This window comes from Conger conger, chromosome 18 (genome assembly GCF_963514075.1).
Source record: "Conger conger chromosome 18, fConCon1.1, whole genome shotgun sequence".
Classification (NCBI taxonomy): domain Eukaryota; kingdom Metazoa; phylum Chordata; class Actinopteri; order Anguilliformes; family Congridae; genus Conger; species Conger conger.
Genome location: NC_083777.1, coordinates 11,302,428 through 11,326,855, shown reverse-complemented (window position 1 = coordinate 11,326,855; position 24,428 = coordinate 11,302,428). Strand labels below are relative to the sequence as shown.

Below are 24,428 nucleotides of genomic sequence, written 5' to 3'. Positions count from 1 at the left end.
CGAGCCAAACGCAAACATAATGAGATTACGGTTTCATACATCACATCATACGCAACCATTCTTTGGACCTCTGACTTCTATTGAATTTGGGAATAATGAGCTTTTTCTGTGTGTGTGATTAGTAACCAGTGCGCAGTCTGCTCATGATGGTACACCACAATACGATGGAGCAGATCTTTGTTTACGCACCTTTCAGCCTAAACCAAATACAGCGGGGAGACAACATTTTAAGCCCTTTCAAATGGGGACAAACAGTTTTGAAGGAAAACTGGTTTTATAGTCACAGGCCAGTGTACACTGGAATTAATCCTTTCAATTCAATTTAAAATCATCTGATACGAGATATGAGAAATAACCATCTGCATGAATAATTGTTCACAGCATGTGATCAATATTTCAATGTTAGTATTGATGTATTTACTGTATGTATGTATGTATGAATGTAAATTAATTCCCAAGACAAATGATATATTCTTGTTACATCACACAACTTTACAATGGAAAATGTAATAACTATAAGGCTAATTCATATTTTTATATAATTAAGATAATGTTAGTTTTATCGCAGGCTAAAAGTGTTTTCGTTTTTAACCAGGTATTTATTAAAGAGTACACATACCTTACAAAAATAAGCGCTTATGACAATATGTTCTACTAAACTAAAGTCAGTGCATAATTGAACACAATTATTTAATTCCCAATATATATTTAGAGATAGTACATAGCAAATGATACTTTACAGTATAAATACAAAGCTCTCTTATACCAACACTAAGGAAGGAATTGAATACACCTGACTAGTCATAAACAGCTGAGAAGCCAGCTGAACAATTAATTTCAGTCCCCTAAAATGGGGCTACGTATAAAAAGGGATGTAATTCCTACACCAATCTACCTGACATGGATGTAAATACCTTCAAATTAAATGTGACAGTCTGCACTTCATCCTCACATTTATAATGTAGAGTACAGAACCAAATGAAACAAAGTTGTACCGCTATCCAAATACGTATGGACTGCACTGTACATAAATGCATAGTGATTGTATTAGATATTACATACATACAGTATGTGTGGCAAGGGCATGGTTTCTGGGAAGGAAGCAGGAAAATCCGAGGACAACGTCTACTGGTTAAATAGGCACACACCTGTACTATGTTACAAATTAGTCCAGGCTGTTAAATGTGTGCTTTTTCACAGCCACAGACAGAGCTGAAAAGCAACAGAGCGAAAGCTACAGTTTGGCTTGGCTTCATTATTTTTGTTTGCTATTTTGACCCCGATCCCGTGTGAAGGGTGAAGACTTTGTTTATTTAATAGTTCAGTCCCGCTCTCTCTCCCTTCCTCGCTCCTGTGAAACTGAATAACCGGACTTTCGATATCTCCCTGTGTCAAGCTCGTCTATCCTCTCATGGGTGTGTCACGGCATGTGACAATATGATGAACTTAATATTCAGTAGCCTATACAGTAGTATTGCATGAATACATAAATACATGTATAGTTTGTATATTGTAAATACAAAAAAAACCCCACTTTGGTTAGAAAATCAGACAATAAGCACTAAATGTAGTAGCAATTAAAACTAAAGTGCACAGTGTCTTTATTTTAAGTTGACAATAAAGTATGAAATCTCTGAGGAAAGATTACGCAGCATAGAGATAAAAGGACACATTACCAAGAGTACTTGCTAGCTTCGTATATAAGGAAGGACCTACAGTAAATACATCTAGGCTCTGGTAGAGGAGCTATGGCCGGTGGCAGGCCTGGGCGACTTTGGAGCCGGTTTTGCGGTTTAAGGCCTTGCAGATGAAGTCCCCAGCATCCATCACTTTGGAGAGATCCACTCCCTGCAGAGGATTAGAGGAGACCTGCATGTCTAGCATGTTACCAGCAGGGGGAGCAGTTGCTAAAGAAACATCATGCAGACCTGTAAATATGTACAGGACACAGGAGGGTAGTGAACGAAAGGCTGTCAAATCAAAGCGAACAGAAACACTCTGACAGGTAGCACTCTTAAACAAATTATGGGTTGGTGTGGGGGTGACATGTTTTAAGTGCATTCTGTTAATGGGGTTTAGAAATAGTTCATAGTTACAGACTGAATTGTAACTGGGGGGTAACTTGCACAACAGCCCTCAGAGGCTCACCTACAGATGCAAGAGAGGGTAGGCCTCAGTTTTGACTGAATGGGCTCTGTTTTTAGGATGTTCTAAGCGCAGCAGGATTACAATATTATTGTAACTAAAAGGAGGTCTCTTTGTAGCACATCATAGGGGTGGAAGTCACTGTTTTAATTGAAGTGGTATGTTTTACTGCATTGTATGTGTGAGTCACTGTTTTATGAAAAGTGGTCTGTTATTGGGATGCTGTAGGGGTAACAGTCACTGTTGTGACTAAAAGTAGTCTGTTTTGGGGCATTGTAGGGGGTCTGTTTTGGGGCGTTGTAGCGGGTCTGTTTTGGGGTGCTGTAGGGGGTCTGTTTTGGGGTGCTGTAGGGGGGACAGTCACCGTTTTGATCCCCAGGCCGTGGAGCATGTAAAGGACGTCCTCAGTGGCCACATTGCCAGTGGCCCCCCGGGCATACGGACAACCCCCCAGGCCTGCCACTGACGAATCCACCACGGAAATCCCCATCTGCGGGAGAGAAACAGGATCAGTGCCCCCAGAAATCCCCCCTCCCCAAACAAACAACACACACATGAATCCAGGTGGCCCTAACCACCCACCCCCCACCCCACCCCTCAAACAAAAAACACACACATGAAACCAGGGTCCTTCCCGGCTCCTTTGTTGTGTGTCGGCGTGCTGTAACCTGCGCTGCGGAGAGCCTGGGGAACGCCATTATTCTCACACGACTCATACGTCTGACACGCGCTGCCACCAAATTTACGCTTTTTCCTCCTTTCTCTTTTTTCTTTACAAAAACAACAACATTCCCAACAAAGAGCTTGTGTTCTCAAATGTATCGCAGATTTGGTCTGGAAATGACAACTGTACTGCATTGCACAATAGCACCCTAGGCCACTGTGGAACTTACACCCCAAATCCAGGTGTTTCAAGTCTGATTCATTTATATATATATTTTGTTTTGGGTGGGGGCTCACTATACCCCTGTTATTGCTACAAATTTTTGTTATTCATGACATTTGTGTGTTTAGCTTTTCCAGTAGCGGAGCCTTTCAGGTGAGCTTCACATAGGAAAGCCTGGAGCCTGGAGCCATTCTACAGTGAGTGCCCGCTGTGGCCAACTGCTCCACTGGGCAACATATAAAAGACCATAGCATCGTTAAAACAAGGAGGGTTTCAGACAATGGCATCATCCTGGTCTCATTGTGCAAGAGAAAATCTACTAAGAGCCTGCTGCTCGCTGTGCAGTACAGACGGAGAAACTCAGGGTGAGAAGTGGAGCTCACTGGCATCCCAGCTTTTGGAAGAAAACACGTCTGTCTTCTCTCCAAAACCAACTGGGGATGTTGTAATGATGGAATAGGCCTACACATACATTTTGCCATTCCGAATGGAGAGAAGAGGAAATATGTGAGTTATGAAATAGTTACAATAATGTAATGTAATGTAATGTAATGTAATGAAAAAGACTACATGTCCAGGTTTTGGTAACCGAGTCGGGAGAGGTGGGAGCTCGGTCAGAAGGCCAGTGCCTTGAGACAGTTACATGTTGCTGCTCGGGTAAACAGCAACCTGTGTCATGAGGGACCTGCTCACACCCTGACTGAGTGCGGAGAGGGATGAGGTGAGATCAGAAACTATTTTTAGAACAAGGGTGCTCTCCTTCAGCACAGCATTTGCCAGTTGGTTGTGTCCAGAGCGTTTTCACAGCGACTGTTCTTCCTCCACAGGAAAGCGTGGACCTTTTTTCAAGGTAACCTGAACTGCAAACATCATTGCTAACGACCGTTGCAAGTGCTCCATTTTGACCACGTACAATTACGGTCAAGAGGTAAAAGCCTATCACAAAATGCAGAAGGAGTTATTTTAGCGAGAGCTCCCAGGCAAAAACCACCCAAATCTTTCAGACAAGAGGGTGACCTTGACACTGATTACACCTACAGGTCCGCCTACGCAGTGTCCAACATCAAGCTGTGAAACTATTGTCCCCCAGGGAGGACAATAAAACAAAATCGAACTGAATCATTTCCCATCCAGTAGTTTTAAACACAAAAAAACACACTTCGCATTACCTCCTCACTCTGCGGTACCGTCCGGGGTTCCAAATCAAACAGAATAATTCCATAAGGGTACATTACTGTACGGGGGCCAGGTGAAATCGGGAAATTGAAATGCTGGTCTTTGGAATAACTCGGTTTTAATGACATCGAGGCTACCTCCAAAAGTCCCTGGACACAATGGCTCGGTCTTCTCCCCTCCCCTGCACAAACACCCCATCGCATATGAAATAATAATCATGGATTAGGTGTCTTTCTTGTCCCATTTTACTTTCCTGGGTCTGAGCTCGATCGAACAATGCCCGCAATTGAAGTGATTGCACATTTTTTTTACTTTCTGTGGGAAAACATGCTTTTTACGAGCCACCACAAACGTCTGGACTCCATATGAGAATTAATGAAGCGTTTTGGGTCATTCCCCAGCAAGCCTGAGCTATTGTTGGCCCATTCAGCCTGACAGCCAGAAAGTGGAGGATAACTACCCTCTTCCAAACTTCCAGTTCCATTCTTTTTTTTTGCTTCATACATCTTTCAAAAACAAGAGAGATGATACAAATATATAAATTCCTTTAGCTCTGACTTGACAGGGAATGTTCTGACCCAGCTCAAAAGCACAGACACATCTCTCTTTGATATTTATAATGACTAATTTCTTTGGTTATGAATCTGGCCTTTGTTATACACCTTTGTTAACAAAGGCCTAGCAGCTCTGACAGCGAACACCAGGGGGCGCTCCTCCGCGGTTTGTTTGCCGTTGTTTTTGGGTGGTGTTGTGAGGTAGGAGAGTGTTGGGAGTGTTACACACAGAGCTGGATCCACTTGGAATAGCTGACTCATAACAGCCACTCCATATTGAAAGGCACAACAAGATCACTCACATATTTCAGACATGGTAGCCAAAAAGGTATTAGAAATTTATTAGGATTTTTTTTGGGGGGAAACTTTAATATTTTACACTCAATGTTATAACTCACTTTCTGAAAAAGTTCTGGAAGGGATAAAATCACTGTCAAATAATCTCTGCCTGATTTTTTTTTTGTACTTTTTGAGAGGGGGGCATCATGAATATCCCGCTGTTTCATTGAACCCCCTGGAGGGACATCCACAGCAGCTTCTGGAATCTTTTGTCTTCACTGTCGCAAATTATACAGCCTCCTTTTTTTTTTTTCGGGGGAGTTTGCAGATTAAGAGATCAGAATGTTTTCCACATGTACCCTTCCGCTGTCAGGAGAATATTAAAGAAGTTTTCCAGCTTCCCAGCCAGATGTGGGAAGGGATCCCACAGAGAGGGAAAATTAACGCTGTTACCCGCATCCTGACCCCGGGACAGCATCGGGACAGCTCCCCCCCCGACCCGAAACAATCAGCGCACCCCTCTCCCCCTATCTCGTCGACCGCAGCCCTAATTGCAGGCCTTTTTTCGGGGAGCCGGGCCGGTTTTCGTGCGATTGCCGCGGACCGGGGCTGTAATTGCTGTTTGTGTTGGCAGCGAGGAGTGATCTACTCGCTGTACATTTCCAGACCTCGCTCTTTTCGCTAAAAAAGGCGAGCGCGGGATATTCTACTGGGCAGACGTTTTTGTTGTGTAAACATTTGGCGGTAATTTACCGTGCCAGCGCCCGCGTAGCCAGAGCCCCCCGCCCCGACCGCAGCGGGCCTGAGGGGTCTCAGGTGAACAGTTTTCGGGGAGAACAAAAAGCGAGCACTGTGGCGGCTTGCGTTTCTCCGCGGCAAACGGTCTGCGCGGGGGGGGGGGGGGAGAGAGGGGCGGTCGCGAGCGCGTGACAGGCAGCGTTCGGCCAGGTGAGCGGGGAGAAGGTTCCAGAAGCGGATCCCGCGTGAAGGACAGGAGGTTAATGAAGGTCAGTGATGATGAGGGGGGGGGGAGGCTGGCGGGTTTGGGTGCACGCATACGGCCTGCAGCTTTAATCTAATCACCCTGCTCACAGTGGTCCTCAGAGGCAGCGTCTCCCCACGCTTAGAGCGGAAACCACATCATCGATGACTGCAAGGTTGTATCCCTTGGAACGGCCGTGGCAGAATTTGCGCCAGATCAGACTCTTGACGTTTCTCTAAATAAACAGCGAGATTTGGCCACAGGGGCACTGACTCGCAGCGGGTAACTTGTAGAGCTGACATTTTTCCAACCTGGAAAAGCTCTTTCCGAGCAGTGGTAAATAAACACCCATGCTCCGGCAAAACCACAATCTTTTCCTGGTATTTGTGGCGAAACGAGAAGGTAGTAAAAATATATAAATGAATTACACTGATGAAGAAGACTGTAGGAAACTGTAGCCCGGGAGAGCTTGCGGCATGAATAGTGTCTATGGAGCAGGTTCCAAAGTAAAGACCCCGCTCGCAGGGAGAAGGGCTGTAAGCAGCTGTGACGGCCGTGTCTGTGCGCTGGCAGATGCCCAGAGGCACGGAGAAACGCTGCCCCTCGCCAGCAGCGCGAATGCCTCGCTCGTTTCTGTGGACCCTCCCCGCAACCCCAAAATACAAAATAGCATACAAAATAGAATAAAATGAGTGTTATTTTAAATTTGTATTTTTTTGGCGGGGATGTTTTGACATTTTTGGGTTTCTGTTGCCCATGGTAGGGGAAGGGAGGGGCAGTGCCACTTCCTTAATTCTGGTTTCACTGCATGCATTCTTTCTGGGGAGAATTAGACACCCATCAAAGGATACCCGTCAAACCAAGACCTTCTTCAGCATGCTTTAGAACTTCCAACCGGGAAACCTGGCCAACCAGGTGCTTTTCTGGATATTTCTTTAGCACCTCAAGCAAAACTGAACTGAACCGTGGTGTGGGCCTGAGAGAACCGGGTCTCATCAGCACACCGGCCTGGTGCTCATACCAACCCCAGACCCAGTGCTCCAGAGCAGGCCAGCCTGGCACTCATACCAACCCCAGACCCAGTGCTCTAGATCAGGCCAGCCTGGTACTCATATTAGACCCAGGCCAAGTGCTCCAGAGCAGGCCAGCCTGGTACTCATACCAACCCCAGACCCAGTGATCTAGATCAGACCAGCCTGGTACTCATATTAGCCCCAGACCAAGTGCTCCAGAGCAGGCCAGCCTGGTACTCATATTAGACCCAGACCAAGTGCTCCAGAGCAGAGGCTCTGCATAACAAGCCACTAAGCCTAGGCATCAATTAAACCAGTGAGTTAATTGTGACCTGTCATGTCATTAGTGTCACCAGATTTAAGAAGCACTTTAAAGGAAAGGTACAGCTGTGGTCTCGCACCCGACCGGTCACTCGACACTGGATATCGCTCCACGTTTGCTGTAACTGATTATTTCTTTTTCCAAACTCTTATCAATGCAACAAGCACAAAATCCAGCTAATTCTGCGTCTCTAAAGCTATAACTTGAAAGAAGCAGCCTAATCTTTCCTCTGCAAGACAACAAAAGAAATGTAATTAAAAGCATACAGCGTGTAAGCCGGAAGAAGCCAGCTGTGAACCCATATCCTGTTCAGCTCGCAGTGGTTTCACAGACATGCTCCATGGAGTCAATGGCAGTTTGTGCATTTTCAATGGAAAGGTTCTCTAATTAAAGCCGCATTTCGTAGGTCTTGTCTCAGCAAATTACAACAAGATTAGCTTATGGAAACTAACAAGCCAGCGTTACGAATTGCAACCTAATGTCGAAGCACAAGACCCAAATTAGAACTTTCGGCTAAGGTTTCTGAGCCACAGTCGGTGGGCTTAAATGTTATTGTTTATTATTATTATCGTAGTACAACCCCTTAAGCATATCAGATGCAAGAAAAAGCTGGATGTATGGTAATGCAGTAATTCCCTGTGATGGCATGAGAAGAGCTCAATGGAAACGTCTATTAATGGAAAGGAATTCATTTCCTTTTATTTTCAGTGCAATAAATTAGCTTATAAAATGTATTTTAGTTTGTGTATCCTGCAGCACAGCCAGTACGTGCCAAAATGGGTGAAATGGCTCAGATCTTCATTTAGGTTTCAGATATTTTTTTGCCATACATTTAGAATAACCTGGGAACATAAAAGCACAACTTAGAGACGAGTCAGGTCAAATGAAAATGTGCACATTGTTTGTTTTGGTCCGATGGACTGTGCCATCATGTGTCTACATTCTAGCTAGCTAGCTAGCTACTTTGTGGCCACATACATATATAAACTAGACTAAACATAAGCTAACAAACCAGCGTACAAACAAACTAAATGTGTTCCACCACTCTTCCACCCACTCTGCACTCCGTCCCTTATGGCCAGCCCACCAGTGATGTGTTCTGTCTAACACCCCCCAGCCATTGCCCCTCATCTTCACCTCCAGCTACTGAAAGCACCCCCTACTGTTCTCCTCTCAGTCTTCCCCGCTGCGGCCCGGCATCTCCGTGACCGCTGTCCGGCAGAAACCTGCATAACTACCGCTTGTGAAGCAGTCGGTCTTAACACTACATTTCCCACATCCTAAAATGAAAACGTATGGCTCCAATCCCATGCTTCTGCATAAGAAAAGCTCAAACTATTGACCATAAGCCTGTACTGTAAAAGATCTCTTTTTTCCCCCCAGAGATGAGGTGCTGTGCTGACTATGGGCTGATTTGTGTTTGGGCTTTAGTGGTTTTCAGCTGAAGTTAATTCCCCTTCACACGGTTTCAGACCGGCATGCTCCATCAGAGTCGACCGGCAGTGGTTCGCACAGAAGAGCTTGTCAAAAGGAAGGAGACTCTCCCATTGTGTGGACTGCCAAAGGTGGGTTTGTAACAGTCAAAGAGGCAGCCAAAAAATGCAGGCTCTGAGAAGCAGGCCAGACAGACTATGGGACATCTTTATCAGGGACAAAAGCGGAGATGACTGCAAGCTGGCAGGGTTGGCCCACTTCATTTCAGTCACAGCTGGGGGTGTGAACTACTGGCACGTTGTAATGAAAAAGCCATGCTAAAAATCTTTCATTTCCATCATGTTTTATTTTTCTTTAGATGGGGGAGGACAAATGGCCAGCTAAACTTATTACATTCTGTGGTCCTGGGGCAACTGTGATGAATCGGCTTTTTATGCTGATTCACACAGAAGAAATGCAGCTCATTCCCAGCACAGTGCCGTCGAATGTTTCCCAAATGGGGGGGTTATTATTAAATGGCGAGGGAGCCAGTTCTGAGGGCACTCAACTCAGCATTTACATTGAGTACAGGCAGAATTCATTCAGGATAGAGACAAATTATACTACAAATCCCGTATGGGGTTTCTTATCAGTCAGATTATTTAAAATAATAAAACAATAGAAGGAATTCGGAATTTTATCTCAAAATTCTCTCACAGAGCAAACTCCAGCAGCAGTCACAGAAATCCAGATGCTGCTTAAAGACAAGTATGATCTGGAAGATGAAATCAAAATGTGATGCTATGGTGATACAAAACAGGTATATTCAAGGAAGCACTTCAAAAGCCTTTTGAAATCGGAGACCCTGCTACAGGGCGGTTTGCAGTAAAACAGGCAGCTGAGTGGTCTGCCCACACATGAGTTGGATGACCCTGGGCCTGTGGCCTTTGCCATGAACAGAAACCGGCCATTATCCAGCAATGAACCATGTTACTAGCCATGCTCATGTGAAAGATAAACAAGGGAGATCAAAGGACAGATAGATAAAAAAAGAAAGTTACAGAGGTGGAAATACAGAATATCTGGGAGATTTTAAGGGGAGGCAGCTCTAAATGCCTGGAGGGTTTACCCATTCGACAAAACGGCAGGGATGGATGAAAGAGGAGATTTCCCTCAGGGACTTTTGGCACCCTCTTGTCGAAGAGGACAGTTTAGAGACAGGTGATCTGGAAGACCACACCTCTCAGGGGCAATAGGGCGTCTCTCTCAAATTCAAATTCAGATAAGCGTCATTGGCGTGGCCGCACATCGCACAGTATTACTGAACCAACGGGTCACACGGCCTGTGAAATAACTCTCTCTTCCCCTCTCTCCACCTCCCTGTCCCTGTTTTTCACTCTCTCCATATCGCTGTCATATGAAATAGACACTGAAAAGGCATGCCATTGTGTCGACCCTGACCCATCTGTTGCCCCCGTTAGCGCTGAAAAAGAGCAGGGGGGTGGAGGCTGGGGAGGTACCCAGCCTTGGACCTGGAGGGGGGGGGGCGGGTCGCACAACTCTTCCCCAGAATCCTCATATTTGGGTCCACAGCGGGAAGGCCGTAAAAGAATACGACCTGCCATTCTGGGAACCGACCATTAGACAGTATTTGATTCTGAAGTGTAAACAGATGCAGCTATACCAATGAACTGTTCTCACAGGCTGTAACCACGCAAACACGCACACAGATACAGGGAATGAGTTCTTGTTTTGCTCAACATGGTTCAGGATTTTTGCTTTTGTCAGTGAGGCCATGTCAGGAGTTCCTATCCAACTCTCCCTTGAGAATAGCCTTTATTCAATCACCAGTATTACCTTTCCCCATTTCCCATTTAGCCCCAAATTGACTGATAGCATTTTACTCTTTATTGTCCGGGAACAATGTACACCGTGACGGTTACGAGATTGCACATTGCCTTTGTCATTTCACTGGAAAGACACAACGCTAATGCCTGCAAATGTATCACTAAAAAAAAGATCTTATCCTTGACATCAGGTCAGCTGCCAGTATTACACATGCAAACAAATATAACCTGCCAGGCATTTGAGTATCTAGTGAGTTCATGGTCCTGCTGTGAGTGGACAGTGGCTGTGGTCACGACACACACAAGAACTTCTGATGAGAACAGGCCATTCAGCCCAGTTAGATTCGTCATTTTTCCTACTTCCTAGATAGTGTTCAACACTTTGGCAGGCATGGTGTTCCCAATAGTTTCTGCTTCTGCAAAAAGACCTGGAAAACCATTCCATGCATTGACAATCATAAACTCACGTGTAATGCTGACAGAACTCAATCTTAAATATCTTCTGTAATCCGATGAAGACTCTTTGCTCCAAAACGCGTAAGTTTTTTCTCCCATGTTTTCCTGTGAAGAGTGCTGTCTCATTATTATACGTTCATTTCCATGGACTAAGCACCTTCTTTGCATATACATTTTTATCTTAGAATTTTCGTGAAGAATATAAACGCCCACACGACTTCATTTTGAACTTCTGTAATCCATTTAACCATTTAAAATGGAGAAAAACAAATCCACCCTTTTGTCCCGTCTGAGGGCTAGGACAGCAGCAGTAAGACTCCTGAGAAAAGCGAGATGCCCCGTCCCTCACCTGCAGTGCCAGGAGTATGTTGGCGAGGGCCTGCCCGTAGGTATCGTGGCAGTGGACACCCAGGGCCTGCCTGGGCACCTCCTTAAGAACGCTCTCCAGCAGCGTTGCCATGGAGCCCGGCGTTCCCACGCCAATGGTGTCACCCAGGGAGACCTCATAACAGCCCAGGCCATACAGCTTCTTCACCACCTACCGTGGAGAGAGAGCGAGAGAGAGAGAGAGTTTCATCCAAACAACACTCTCTGGAAACATAAACAAGCAGAGACCTCCGGCTCCACGCAGGCCAATTCAGGCTTGTATAAACTTAGACGCATGTAGACACAACTTAGGTCCCGGTGGAACTGTGCAAACTTGCTTGGTTGTGAAATGCACTGCACTGTGTACAATGATAGGCTGTGACTAAAATGGCTGAAAAAAAGGCCAGTTTGCCATTTTCAGATGTGAGAAAATAAGCAGCTGAAACAGCCTTACCTCTGTCACTTTAGCTGGCACCATATTTCCCTCATATGGGCAGCCCAAAGCACAGGAAACATACCTTAAAAATGTATAGAGATATATTCATAGAATAAAAATGCATACAGAGTTGGGGCTGACTACAAATACAGTGCGTATCCCATAATGTTTTTTTTTTTTTTTTTAATTGCCGGTGTACTCCACAATTTTGAACTTGCAATCAAACAATTAATGTGTTCATGGGGGGAGCTAGGTATAAAAAGTACTGTAATGTTCTATATGGTGAAAGCAAAGTGCATTAAGCCCTTATGTAAAAACTGAGAATGTGTGGGTGTGTGTATTTGTCCCAAACATTATGGAGCTCACTGTATTTGGCCTGTTAAATTACAAAATAAACATGATGAAATTTCAGTTACAACCTGGCACAATAACTCTTTCTATAATTTGTAATGCAGACACATTTTAGGAACTTTGTTTAGATTTGCACGTACTGTATATCTGTGTATATGAAAAACCTGATGTTTAGCAATATTAGTGTTTGTTGATTCAATGGATGTTTCCTTTGTCTCATATAGTACATGCCAATCTTGTGAGGAAGAAGAGAAGAAGGAGAAAGGAAGGAAAATGTGTCTGCATTACAAATGAGGAGGAAAATGAGGAGACGATGAACAAGAGGAGGTAGAAGAGAAAGCTGAAGATGGCTGTGTAAAGTTGTATTTGAAACTTGTGCCTTAACATGAGGTCAGTGGGTCCAGAAATGAATGTTTACATGGAGTAAGAATCTGTGGTCACCGTAGGTATTTCTGTGGGAAACTCTGAAAGTGCCAAACATTTGGTTCCGTTCCGTATAGGCAGGGAGTGTGGCTTGCCGGCCTATAACTGGGCGGATGGCATACCTGTCATCCTAATACACACACAAACACATATCATACTGAAAGAAAGTATGCCAATGTCTTTCTCTTGCAACATGAGAGTTTGAGGTACACTGAGGAACAGACCTACCAGTAAGTAACATCTAAATCACAGCCTGATATTGGGGCTCCCTGACTATAAATACCTCCTCAATAAGCCACAAATGCACTCCTTTTGGAACCAGCATTCCTATTCTGGTATTTAAGGTCAGTCAGATAGCTTTTTAAGCGTTGTTAACGCGTTCTTATTTCAGACGTACAAATGCTAATCTTTTTACCACAATTGGGGTTCTGAGGCTAGAGCAGCTCGGAAGATTAAATTTTAAGTGTGTAAGTGATGTCGACAGCAGTGAACTGAACCATCACTATGGGCTTATTTCCTCTCTGGAGATACCACACATAGACATGTTATACTTTTGAATAGGTTTGACAGTAGCACCATGGGGCTTAAACTGAGAAAATGATCTTTGTGGAAAGTTGGAGCATAGAAAAATGAAATCCATACGGTAATATTTCTGTAAAAAAAATCAATGCATTGTTTACTACGAGTAAAGTGTTTGAGTGTAGGAAAGTAACTTTTTTTATAGTCCATGTGAAGGCAAATTCACTAATTCCCAATGTCTCCTTGGTTGCCAGTTTTATTTTAAACGGTGTCATTGGTATAGCACACAATGATTTCCTTTTCCTGGTACTGTCGACACTGCCGAGGAGGAACAATGTAAGAGGACAGGCTTGTAGGAGTTTGTATGCCATTACCATATGCATTTAACTGACTGAAGTAGCACGCTAGCCAGTGAAAAAGGAGTGAATGTTTCTCTTGGGCTCTGGGCAGTCAGACGATACTTCAGCTGGCTACCGGAATTTCCACAGTGTCTCAGCGGACCCGTGGAAATGGCAGCATCACTCAATCATCTCTGGCGACTGTCGTTCAGTCACATTCTCTCCAGAATATGGCTGTGAAGGCCGATGCGTTGCCATGGCGACTCCGCCTTGTGTTCGTTTAGATTAAAGAGCGCGGCCACCGCTGTTTTCTCAGGCACATCTGGACTTCGAGTTGCAACGGATACGACGCGCCCGATTCAGCGCACATCTGGAGCTCTGCTTATTTACCCATAACTCCTGGAACGATTCGAACCTGTCTGTATGCGCGCTTTCAAAAGCTCGGTTTAAATCAAACAAATACCATGACAATATTACATATCAACACCGTTATAACAAATAAAGGAAAACCAGGGAAGACATATTTCAGACCGTTTGTGTACAGTACAAGGCTCATGCCTTGCAGCATTGAAATATCATGTAAACTGTCTGAAGGAAAGAGAAATGGTCTAGGACGGAGTTTGACCAAAGTAGCTTCTGTAACAGGCATTCACTACAGACCACAACTTCCCTGAACATATTAGGCTTTTTAAAAAAAGCACCCGTAGGTTGACATATCCAACTCTCCAGAAGGGAGAACTGATGTATTTAAACAACTTAAGTAAAAGCGGTGTATGTTTGCATATGTATGTGTGCATGTGTGTGCGCATTTGAGCACAGGTGCATGTATGTTTAGGTGTACGCATTTGTGTGTATATGTACATATGTTATGAATGTATAACTTGGAATTTGTTCAGAAGTTGAATTATTGGTTACTGGTTATACCAGCCATGCAGAGGTGCTGTGTAGTTACAATACGATACATACCCTCGGATATTAATGTGTGCCTCCCTCGCCAGCCCAATGACCTGCTCAAACCTTTCCATGCTCTCTGCAATGGAGCAATTGATGTTCTTTTGGCTGAAGGTCTCGGAGGCTGACGCAAACACCGCTACTTCAGTAGCGCCGGCCGCAACCTTCCACGACATAGAACAAACCAACAGGAAACACAACACGTCAGGCAGTGGCCAGCAGTAAGCAGTAAACCAGAACCGATGATTTCAAAGAGTAGCCATTTTGATTTTTATTCTTTTCTATTGCTTCTATTTTGAGTTATGTACTTTTTTGAGAGGATTACATCAAATGTCAATGATAATATTTATAATAATAATAACAACAACATTAATTCTTTAGCTGACGCTTTTATCCAAAGCGACTTACAATTAACCCTATTGGCAGTTTGCTTTGTGTTAAAATTCAGCTTTTGTAAGCATCTGCTAAATGGCTAAAATATAAATTGTAATTGATCTGAAGGTTAGTTGAAGACCTCATGATGTAGCATTAAAATCACAAAGAGCAGTTTTGTACGTTGGATTCAACATGGAAATGAGCCTTGATCAATGCTGTAACTACTGGATCTTGAGTGGAGCAGAAATATCTATGAATGAAGATGTAGACGGGAGAATCACTCACAGCTGCCTCGAGGCCTCGAACATTTGGCGTCAGGACCGGGTATTTCACCTGGGGTGACCTGGTTATCCCCCGAAGCACTGCATCAGAGTCAGCCATCTTTAGAAAAATGGTGGAGATGAGAGAAAAAAGGAGACCCAGATGCTTTTTTCTTCTTTTTGAAAAGAAAAATCCCATCCACCATTTTTCTGTTAAATCAAGTTCTCCTTGCTCATTTTATATTTCAGTTAGATAAAACTTTATGTCTACAACACTGATAGAAACCTGCTGATTAGTAACAGAAGAAAAAGCATTCACATTTTACAATAAGATTTGGCAATTAACATGAATTAATTGACGTACAAATGCATTACGCAAGCAGGAAATTTACTTCATTAATATTTTTGTTAACTACTGACTAATGTATGAGTTACATTAAAACTTAATCATGAGCAATCCATACGGTAAACTTCATTAAATGATTTAACCAGTAACAAATATTAATTTCAATACGAATTCGCATTAATCAATGATGTACAAATCCATAAAGCGGTACAGATCGACTTCAGGGGTTAGTTAGTTAACAACTATGTTAATACAACTACCCAGCATTGTTCTCCGAAATTAAGATGTACTACCTAGACCCAAACAGGGCACACTGCAGGTGAACATGACATAAAATAGGTGACTGCACTATGGGCCACACAGTACAACAGGAGAGGTGGCGCCGATCAGAGTCGCATTTCTCAATAGTATAATCTGGCAGCCTGTTGAGAAATGGTGCATCTGTCAGAAGGAACTGATGCAGTAGTTACGTGAGGATCCCTGGTATTGGTAATACGAAGCCAACTGCCTAGTGGGTTGGAGTGTGGCAGACTCTAATGACAAAGCCAAGACTTCCACCTGTAATGTTTAGGCTGTAAAACATCCAAACCGCTCACAGGGGGGCTGAACAACTATCCGCTGTCCAAAAAGTGTTTTACTGGGGACAAATCAAATACAAGACACTGTAGACAGGGACTTTGTGGGACTCCTAGTATCCAAAAACATCTGTGGGTGTAAAACAAAAAGACAGTGGCCATCTGCAGTTTGCTTTTAGTGGAGCAGGGCTCTCTGTAGTTGGGCGGAGAACAATGGTGGAGCCGCAAATCAGTCAGCGTGGTCTCAGAGGATAGAGGAGAAATACTACCTGTGGTACCCACTTTGAAGACACAAAGCTGGTCACCTCGATCACAGGGAGCCCCGTCTCCGATAGCATGTCTATCAGCTGGATTTTCACTCCTGTTGGAACGATCTCCTGTCAAAGGACAAAATCGATTGAGTGCCTGGGAAGATATTATCCCTCTGGAGATCTAAAATGTGTGGATATACAGATCCAAGCCATATTTTATTCTTTTACTTTTCTTTTCTTTTTTATATACTTGATAATGGATTCATTGGACTACATTTCCACTCAACATACTGCAAAAGTGTCAGATAAAATGCCAAGAACAGGAAAGCTAATTATTATTTTTATTGAAAAATGTTGATATGTTGTTAATACACAAACGATGATGTTTTTTTTTTACTTCCTGCTCTGACAGGGCAACATTTTATGAAAATATTTTGAAACAGTGATATGTTGTGAACGCGTTCCGAAAGGATTCTGAACTTGGTGTTTCAAACTCCCAGAATCCGTGGCAGTGTGCATAGTTGCCACCAATTTAGAGGTTTCAAAACACTTTAACAGTTTGAATGTGGGAATGATAAAGTTGTGACCTACCCAATACGAAACATAACATATGAGCCATCTGGTAAAATCATGTTATGTTTCCTATATATTTCAAGGTCAGTTTGTGTTCATTTCATCAATACAGTACTTGAAGGAAAAATGTGAAACACATGTTGAAAGTAATCATTGAAAAAAAAAAAATTGAAGTATTTCATTCTATTTTCATGAACCCGCAGGCTCCATGTATCACAAGAAAGTCTTTGTCTTTGGCAGTTTAAACGAGGAACAAAGCATCGATTCTTGGGAACGTTTAACGGAAAACCTGCACGTACCTTTAGTCTAATGACTGACAGTTGCCATTACCTTTTGAGGCTTTATTTTTCCTCTTGCATTTAGCCTTTCTTTTTAGCACAGTATTTATACAGTGCATGAATGTGCCCTTTGTGAAAAATGTGAAGATGTGGCATACATCCATTTGAAAGTATGCTTAAAAACTGCAAATCATTCCATGTATGCTTAAACTGCAAATCATGCAGTAAAATGGGCAGATCAAGTATCATTCAGTAAAATATATCATAATCATTCAGTGAAATGAGTACAGATCAAAGACATGTTAGCCAATATAGGCACCTCTAACTGCATAACCCATCCCGTTGGAAGTCAAATGCTGTTATACCAGAGAATCTCATCATTTAATGAATGTATCTGTGAAATATGTTTGTTCCATTTCACATGAAATAACAATGGTCATAATTAGGACAGGGTTTTATTTAACCAGGAAATCCCTTGAGGTATAAAATATCTTTCAAAGGAGACAGGACAGCAGCTTAGGTGAAGTTGTGTTAAAAAAAAAAAAAAAAAACTACATTCACCCAATACTCTTATCTGCTGCCTGTTTATCTATGGGGAAATATTTCCCTAATCACCCTGTGGGTCACTTGGCTTGCAGTGCACAGGTCAAAGTTCACATGTGATAGTTATGCACAAACAAACAGTCCACTCAACCTGTGACCTTTGAACCTTGGAGGTAGGTCACACTTTGATATTCTAGGGCACTGTATTCGGATGGTACAGTCAAACATTCCTTTTGTGCAAACACCTATTTGTACTGTAATAAGTGCCCTCTAAGCCCACTATGCAGACTTGTATTTGTGTATGAAATGTCCCAGCGATTCGTTCAAGCCCATCCTACAGCCCAACATGGACTGTCAGAAATACAAAATGAATGGACATGGATTATTCTGTGACGGCATTAAGTGTGTGAGCATTACAATGCAATCAAACACTGAGTTATGATCATAAATTCCTCACAGGTTCTTAAGTCTCTGCACAATGAAAATGGGGTGGGGATTAAGTTGAGGTCAATGAGGTTTTAATAAAATGGATGAAAAAAGCATTTACCACTTTGAGTTCTGCCAGCAGAACAAAAGGCAGGTATATAAGGAACTGACTGATTTTCACAGATACATACAGCTTACCAGGAATAGAAGTGGTTTGTCTACTTTTATCAGTAGGCCCAGACCGTTTGTGTGTGCAATGATGGACGCACTTCAGAAAATATACTTTAAACTCAAAAGCAGCTTGCGAAAGAGATGTTATGCCTTTAGGGGTTGTAGTCATGCATATTACCTGGCTATTCTTCAAAAAAAGTTACACTGACCCTTATTTTCAGTTTCCAATTTCTAAAGCATATGAGCTATGTGCGGAGGAAAGAAAGTAAACATGGATTCAATATATACTTCGGTATTGTTTACAATTTATCCATGCCAAAACAAAAGAATAGATTGATATTTACAATAAAAACAACTATAGACTTGTCGTAAAGAAACCGTCAAGAGGAGCCATCTGTCAGCAGGACAAAAGACAGGGGCTATCCATGACCTGACCCAGGCTTTGAGTTCAACCCTGGACAACCCCAAATTATGTCCGTTTCTCAATAGTAGCGCTGTGCTTGTGCATTCCCACTACCTCAGTTTCTATTCCCAGATTTGTGGACCTATGAATGAACACAACCAAATACTGCTGTGCTGGCACAGATTAAGAAGGTGTGCATCTTTTCATATGGAAAAGTTTACACCCATCACCGTTAAGCAATGACAGTGTAACCTAAAATATATGTATGCTTGTTTCAGTTAATCTGTGTCACTTAATCTATTCATCTTTTTCACTTTAATAGCCTACCCCTGCTACAAGTGAGTTCACCACTTTGCCTGCCCTTTAATTTGTCTCCCTATTTTTGTGCAGGTAATATAACTGTGCTGTGTGTGCAGGCTACGTCCCACAGATGACACTGGGAATATGAGCGGGAATATTTGTTGCCATTTGTAAACGACAGTCGACTTCTCAACATGGATGACAGGGGAGGAGTGAGGAGATAATTGAAGAACATGTGTTGTCAAAGACCACTCTACTGACCTGAAGGACTGAAATGCAGGTGACAAAACTACTTTGGGAAAAATGGGACCTGACCCATTGCAAATGCAACCTGAAACCCCTGCACTCAAAGACATAAGCTCCAGTACAACATAAGAAATTGCATTTACATTTGTGTTGTGAATAAACGGGATATGATTTATCTTTTACTGGCTATATGCTGGCTCTGGAAATATTACATTGGAAAGCAAGCTTTTAGCTCAAGGTAACATTCTCCCTGAATTATAATATGCCCCCTCAGAGAATTAAAACAAACATCCAAACATAATAAAAGTGGTAACACTTTATAATAAAGTTATATTGGCATTAACTAATGGAGTTGTTAAACAATGACTGAAAAGTTGCTGCTTTGTTATGTACTATATGTACATCATTAATCTATGGTAACCACATTAATTAATGTAAATTTAAAAAATATGTTAATGTGTGTGTTAATAGTTAACTAGAAGTTTCTAATGGTTTGCTAATGTATAAATATGCATGTACCTATTACATTAGCTAGTAGGTAACAAATATATGAACTAATGAAAAGTTAATTTCATGCTTATTCATGAATTAAGGATGTTCAAATACATTAACTGCATTAGTTAATGCCAATTCATGAACCTTATTGTAAAGTGTGATTTAAACGGTACCACTGATCTACAGATTAAAGGCAGATGACCACTTCAAGGTGGTTACAAACAAAATGGCTGTACCTCACCTTTTCATTTTGCAGCCCATCTCTAGGTCCAACTTCAACAACTTTAACAAACTCTGGGTACTTGTGCACAGCTCCACTCTGAATTTTGGGAAAAACCATGTCAAATAAATGAAAATGGAACAGATTTATCTTCTCTTTAATATAACACCCTATCAACACAAACAGGGTGAATAGGTAATGCAGAAACTACAGCTCAATGAGCCATTATGTGCAATATAGCCATTGAATAATTTTCCATATGCATGGAAATATATTTTTTCCCTTCCACAGCAAAAAGCCGTCAACTGGAAAAGCTAGAGGCAATATGAAAAGGTCAGAATAACCATCTACAGTACATTTAAGATGCAAAAAAAATCAGGTTGGCTAGTAATAATATATAGTCCCCGAGGATTGTGCTAAGTTTAACCTTTTTATTTGTTGCAATACCACTAAATCACAAGAGAGATTAGTGACTGGGAAATGACAGGCTGCTCAGGCTATAAGTTCCGCTCCATCTACACCCCCCCACCCCCAATGAGCCTCGACGGGGAGCCCCCAAATCACCAGTGGCACAATGTTTGGGCAGCCTGTCAGATTAACTATTGATAATTCGGCCTAACGATCTCGTTTCTCAGTGCGTCCATTTTACATGGGCTGTATCAAAGTCGCTGACGCCGGCTCCTTGCCGTAAAGCACTCTGCTCATAGCAGGCGGCTTTCATGTTAAGAACAGTACGCAGAAGTGCAGCGTGGGCCTGCATTGTGTCGGGATACAGTAAGAGGGCCCACCCATTCCCCATCACCCCCCGCCCGGTAGCTCACTCTGCTGAGTCCTCCTCTCCCTCCCTCCCTCCCTCCCTCCCTCCCTCCCACTCTCCTTCTCTCTCTCTCTCTCTCCCTCACCCCCCCCTCTCTCTCTCTCTCTCTCTCTCTCTCTCTCTCCCAGAGGGGCTCATCTCACCTGGGCCTCCTGCAGCTTGTGAGACAGCCACGGGTAGTCCTGGATCAGCTGCTCGTAGCTCAGGCAGTGCTTCACTGCGGCAGGGACGTTACCCATCCCCGCGGCCCCGCGTCCGGTTCCCCAGCCCCCGTAGGTCCCCTGTGGCGTGAGCGGGGGGTGTGGGGTTCACGCAACAGTGTGTGTGTGTGTGTGTGTGAGAGCTCTGCTCGCCTATTCGGCTCCGGACTGTCGCGGCTCTGCCGCGCGCTGGCTCAGAGGGCGGAGCTCACCGCGGAGGCTCGTCAGTGATTGGCGGAACGCGGTCGGTGGTGACTCAGCCGTTGCCATGGCAGCTGCATCCCCGGCCGGGGAGGGATGAAGGGGGAGGGCGGGGGGAGAGAGAGAAAGAGAGAAGAGTAGAGAAAGGATGAAAACAGGGAGTGGGAGGGAGAATTAAATAAAGGGAAAGACTGACAGTCATAGAGAGAAACTGGGTGAGAGCACAGTGCCCCGGGGACTAATGGGTAAGCACATATATCTTGTGCACTGGACTTAGTGCGCTACTGGCCTGAATCAGCAGCAGCAGGCCTGATGAACAGGGCTGTTACAACACTCTCAATCCTGCATCGCTGGACATGTTCAGCGACCCTGAGTTTCGCGGCAGAGATCCAAACCTCTGGGGCAAACAGGCTGCTCCATTTCATCTCCGGCGACTGAAACGGCGCATCCGTCGCCAGGCAGCCCGCCTTGCCAACATCAACCACGCGCGGTAACGCAATCCGCCTGTAAAACCATGGCACTGTTTGCCTGCCACAGGCCCGTGCAGCCTCATCCAGATGTTAAAAAAGGGCCAAAGGAAGCCCAAGTCTTCTTTCCAGAAACAATAAGGCAGACAGAAAGAGCCTGCTGCTAACTCGACAACCACCCCCACCTACCCACTCAGCACCCAATTCCTCTCCATCCATGGCTGCCGGTTCAGACCTACTCAGCATGTAAAAGTGTCCCATTAGAAACAGCCGCACAATCAATTTCGCAGAGTGCAGAACAATCTGGCTCCATGTTTCACCACAAACGTGGGCAAGCGCCTGCCAGAACACCTCTCAATGTCAGTCAGCGACTGTAGTAAGCTACTAATTATAAAAACTCTCCTGTAAAAGATTGCTTTCCGCACACTCTGTCATTAACTGTGTGTAGGAAGACGGGCCTTTCTTTAAAGACTGGCAAACGGTTCCATTCTAGAGCACACACGTGTCTTCCATTAGCAGGAAACAGAAGCTGAGGACACGCAGTTATGACAGTCAAACGTACGGAATGAAACATTAAAGTAACCAGCGAGTCATCAGAAGAAGAATGGACTGATTGTTTGTATTTTAATAAGGACAGAAGGAATTTTTCAAGTTTTGGTTTCCATGTGTCGTCAATTCAGTTTCCAGGAAAAGCAGGAACAAGTTGTTCTGAAGGTTATTGGGCAGTTATTTACAGTAATTCATGACAGTAAGCTGCATAATTACCAGCATAAGGTCATGATTTAACTGCACAGTTTTTATCTACTCTTGTGCAAAGGGCCTGCTGGTTCGTGTATTATTATTATTATTTTTTTGATGACAATGAGATGTCTGTCACTTAAATACTTGGCTAAGAAGGATGAGACTAATGCTTTTACAGTCTCTTACACAAATGATTTGTAATGTCTGAGTTTGCCTTTATTACTCTTCAAGCAAAGTAATGCCACACTTCACTTCAGATGTGTGATCACAAGCAAGGAGTCGACTGTATACAAATACTACTGCTGCTCTTGAAAATGCACACAAGTGACACAAGTAACATTTTATAATCTGTTAAGATCAAATAAAATATGATTGAGACATCTGACAAGAACCAGTGCTAAAAAAGTTCTTATTTTTAATAGTTTTGGTATTGCTATACTATGGTATTGTTATACTAAGAATGAGATCACCAGTGAGCTAATGTTAGATTTGCATGTCAGCAATATAAAAAGGGTCAACAAGAATGGTCAAACTTGCCACCCATAATGGTCCAACAAAATCTTACATTTTGCTCCTTGGGAACTCTTTATTATTAGGATGCTATTTGGAAAATATGGTAGGACATCATTTCCTGCTGATGCACAAATCAGTTGATTAAAGCACAAGTAACAAGCAACGGAGTAGGCCTCCAGAGTTGACCATCACCCATATCCGTAGTATGTGATACTAGAGCAGATCCAGTGATTAAATCTGAAGTCAAAATAAATTAAAGGAACTATGCTTGCTTTTCTCATGTAAATGTGTGCGCCTTGCTCATCCAATGGGCAACACTTGCAAATGCAGGCCAAATGTGTAATGTTCGTATATAATGCAAAAACAAGAGCACCAAGATTTTAGACCTACCTACGTATATTAAATTCAGTTTAAATTCAGTCTGTTTTTTTAAGCATGCAAACATTCAAATCTGGTCTACAGGTACTGTGAAACAAAAATGATATAAATAAAAAATAACCACAATAAAAAATAACCACATGTTTTTGATCCCTAATATAAATTGTATTTTTTTGTCTTCCACAGCCAGCTTAACCCAAAATTATGTCATATTTCTATAACTCTGCGATACAGGTTTCAGTCAGCCCGGGGAGCCTTATTATTGCTCTAAAGTTCGGCGAGCACACTCGCCTTCCACCACTACATGGCAGCAGGCTTCCTTTCGCTTAATTTGAAATTGCTCATTCAAAGTAAATTTTTAAAAGCTGTTTTTGAATTGCTGCCAGCTGGCATACACTAGATTAGTTTGGGTATTTTTTACCTCGTCCTTTGATGGCCACTCCACCTCCACATTTATGAAAAGGGCCAGAAAAGCAGAGGGATTCATCTTGACAAATCCCAGCTGTGGTGGTTTACTTTACAGAAACAGGCAGGTCCTGCAGGGCACCGTGGCTTATTGAGAGCAGCGCAGGGCAGGCAGAGAGCGAGGAAGTCTCGTGTTTGTGATGCGTATCTAGAGGATGTGAGGAGGAGAATTCTCTCCATTTTCTATTTTTGGGGGGAGGAGGGGGGTGCCGTTTATTCAGCTTCATCAGTGAATCACAGAACGGGTTGCCATGTGCGAGGCAGGTGCTTTCACACGATCCGTTTCTCAGCCAAGAGATCAGCGGCTTACGCTGCCGATGATATGATTAGCTACCACTGTCTGGGCTTGCACGGTTTATGTTGCGCAGTTTGTGTTGAATCTGGCCCCTTTACCGGCCAGTTTTCTGAAGTGGGGAGTTATGGCAATTAATCACCCGTGTGCTAATGAACAAAGCCCCCCCCCCCCCCTCCCCTCGCCCCCCAAAAAAACTCCCAGCGCGCCAATTAGCGGAAGCTTCCACAAGCAGAGCTGATAACAAACACCGTAAATCGTGTCTCGTGAAGAGCTTCGCAGTGATACGACCAGCACACGTGCCATTTAGTCATGCAGGGGATTAGGAATGAGGCATGCTCTTGGCTTCCAAATGTAAAAAAAAAAAAAATCCCCATCTTGTTTCTCTTGCTGCTTGCCAAAACAAAGAAGCTTACCAACAAGTTTATTCTATGA

General features: G+C 43.3%; 1 protein-coding gene across 2 annotated transcripts; it reads right to left on the bottom strand.

Annotated features, from left to right (window-relative positions):
- Positions 1-1,584: 1,584 nt before the first annotated feature.
- Positions 1,585-23,812, bottom strand: hmgcll1 (3-hydroxymethyl-3-methylglutaryl-CoA lyase like 1). 2 transcript variants are annotated; one of them, XM_061228165.1, is made up of 10 exons: positions 23,658-23,812; positions 20,880-21,211; positions 19,941-20,018; positions 16,283-16,390; positions 15,118-15,213; positions 14,473-14,621; positions 11,894-11,957; positions 11,423-11,611; positions 2,510-2,635; positions 1,585-1,848 (listed from the first exon to the last, which is right to left on the bottom strand). In XM_061228165.1, the coding sequence occupies exons 2-10, from the start codon at positions 20,973-20,975 to the stop codon at positions 1,747-1,749; spliced, it is 1,008 nt and encodes a 335-aa protein (XP_061084149.1). In that variant the 5' UTR covers positions 20,976-21,211; positions 23,658-23,812; the 3' UTR covers positions 1,585-1,746. The 2 variants fall into 2 exon arrangements, with proteins under 2 accessions (XP_061084149.1, XP_061084150.1); XM_061228166.1 differs by lacking the exons at positions 20,880-21,211; positions 23,658-23,812 and having other exon boundaries at positions 16,296-16,390; positions 19,941-19,968.
- Between the last annotated feature and the right edge of the window lie 616 nt (positions 23,813-24,428).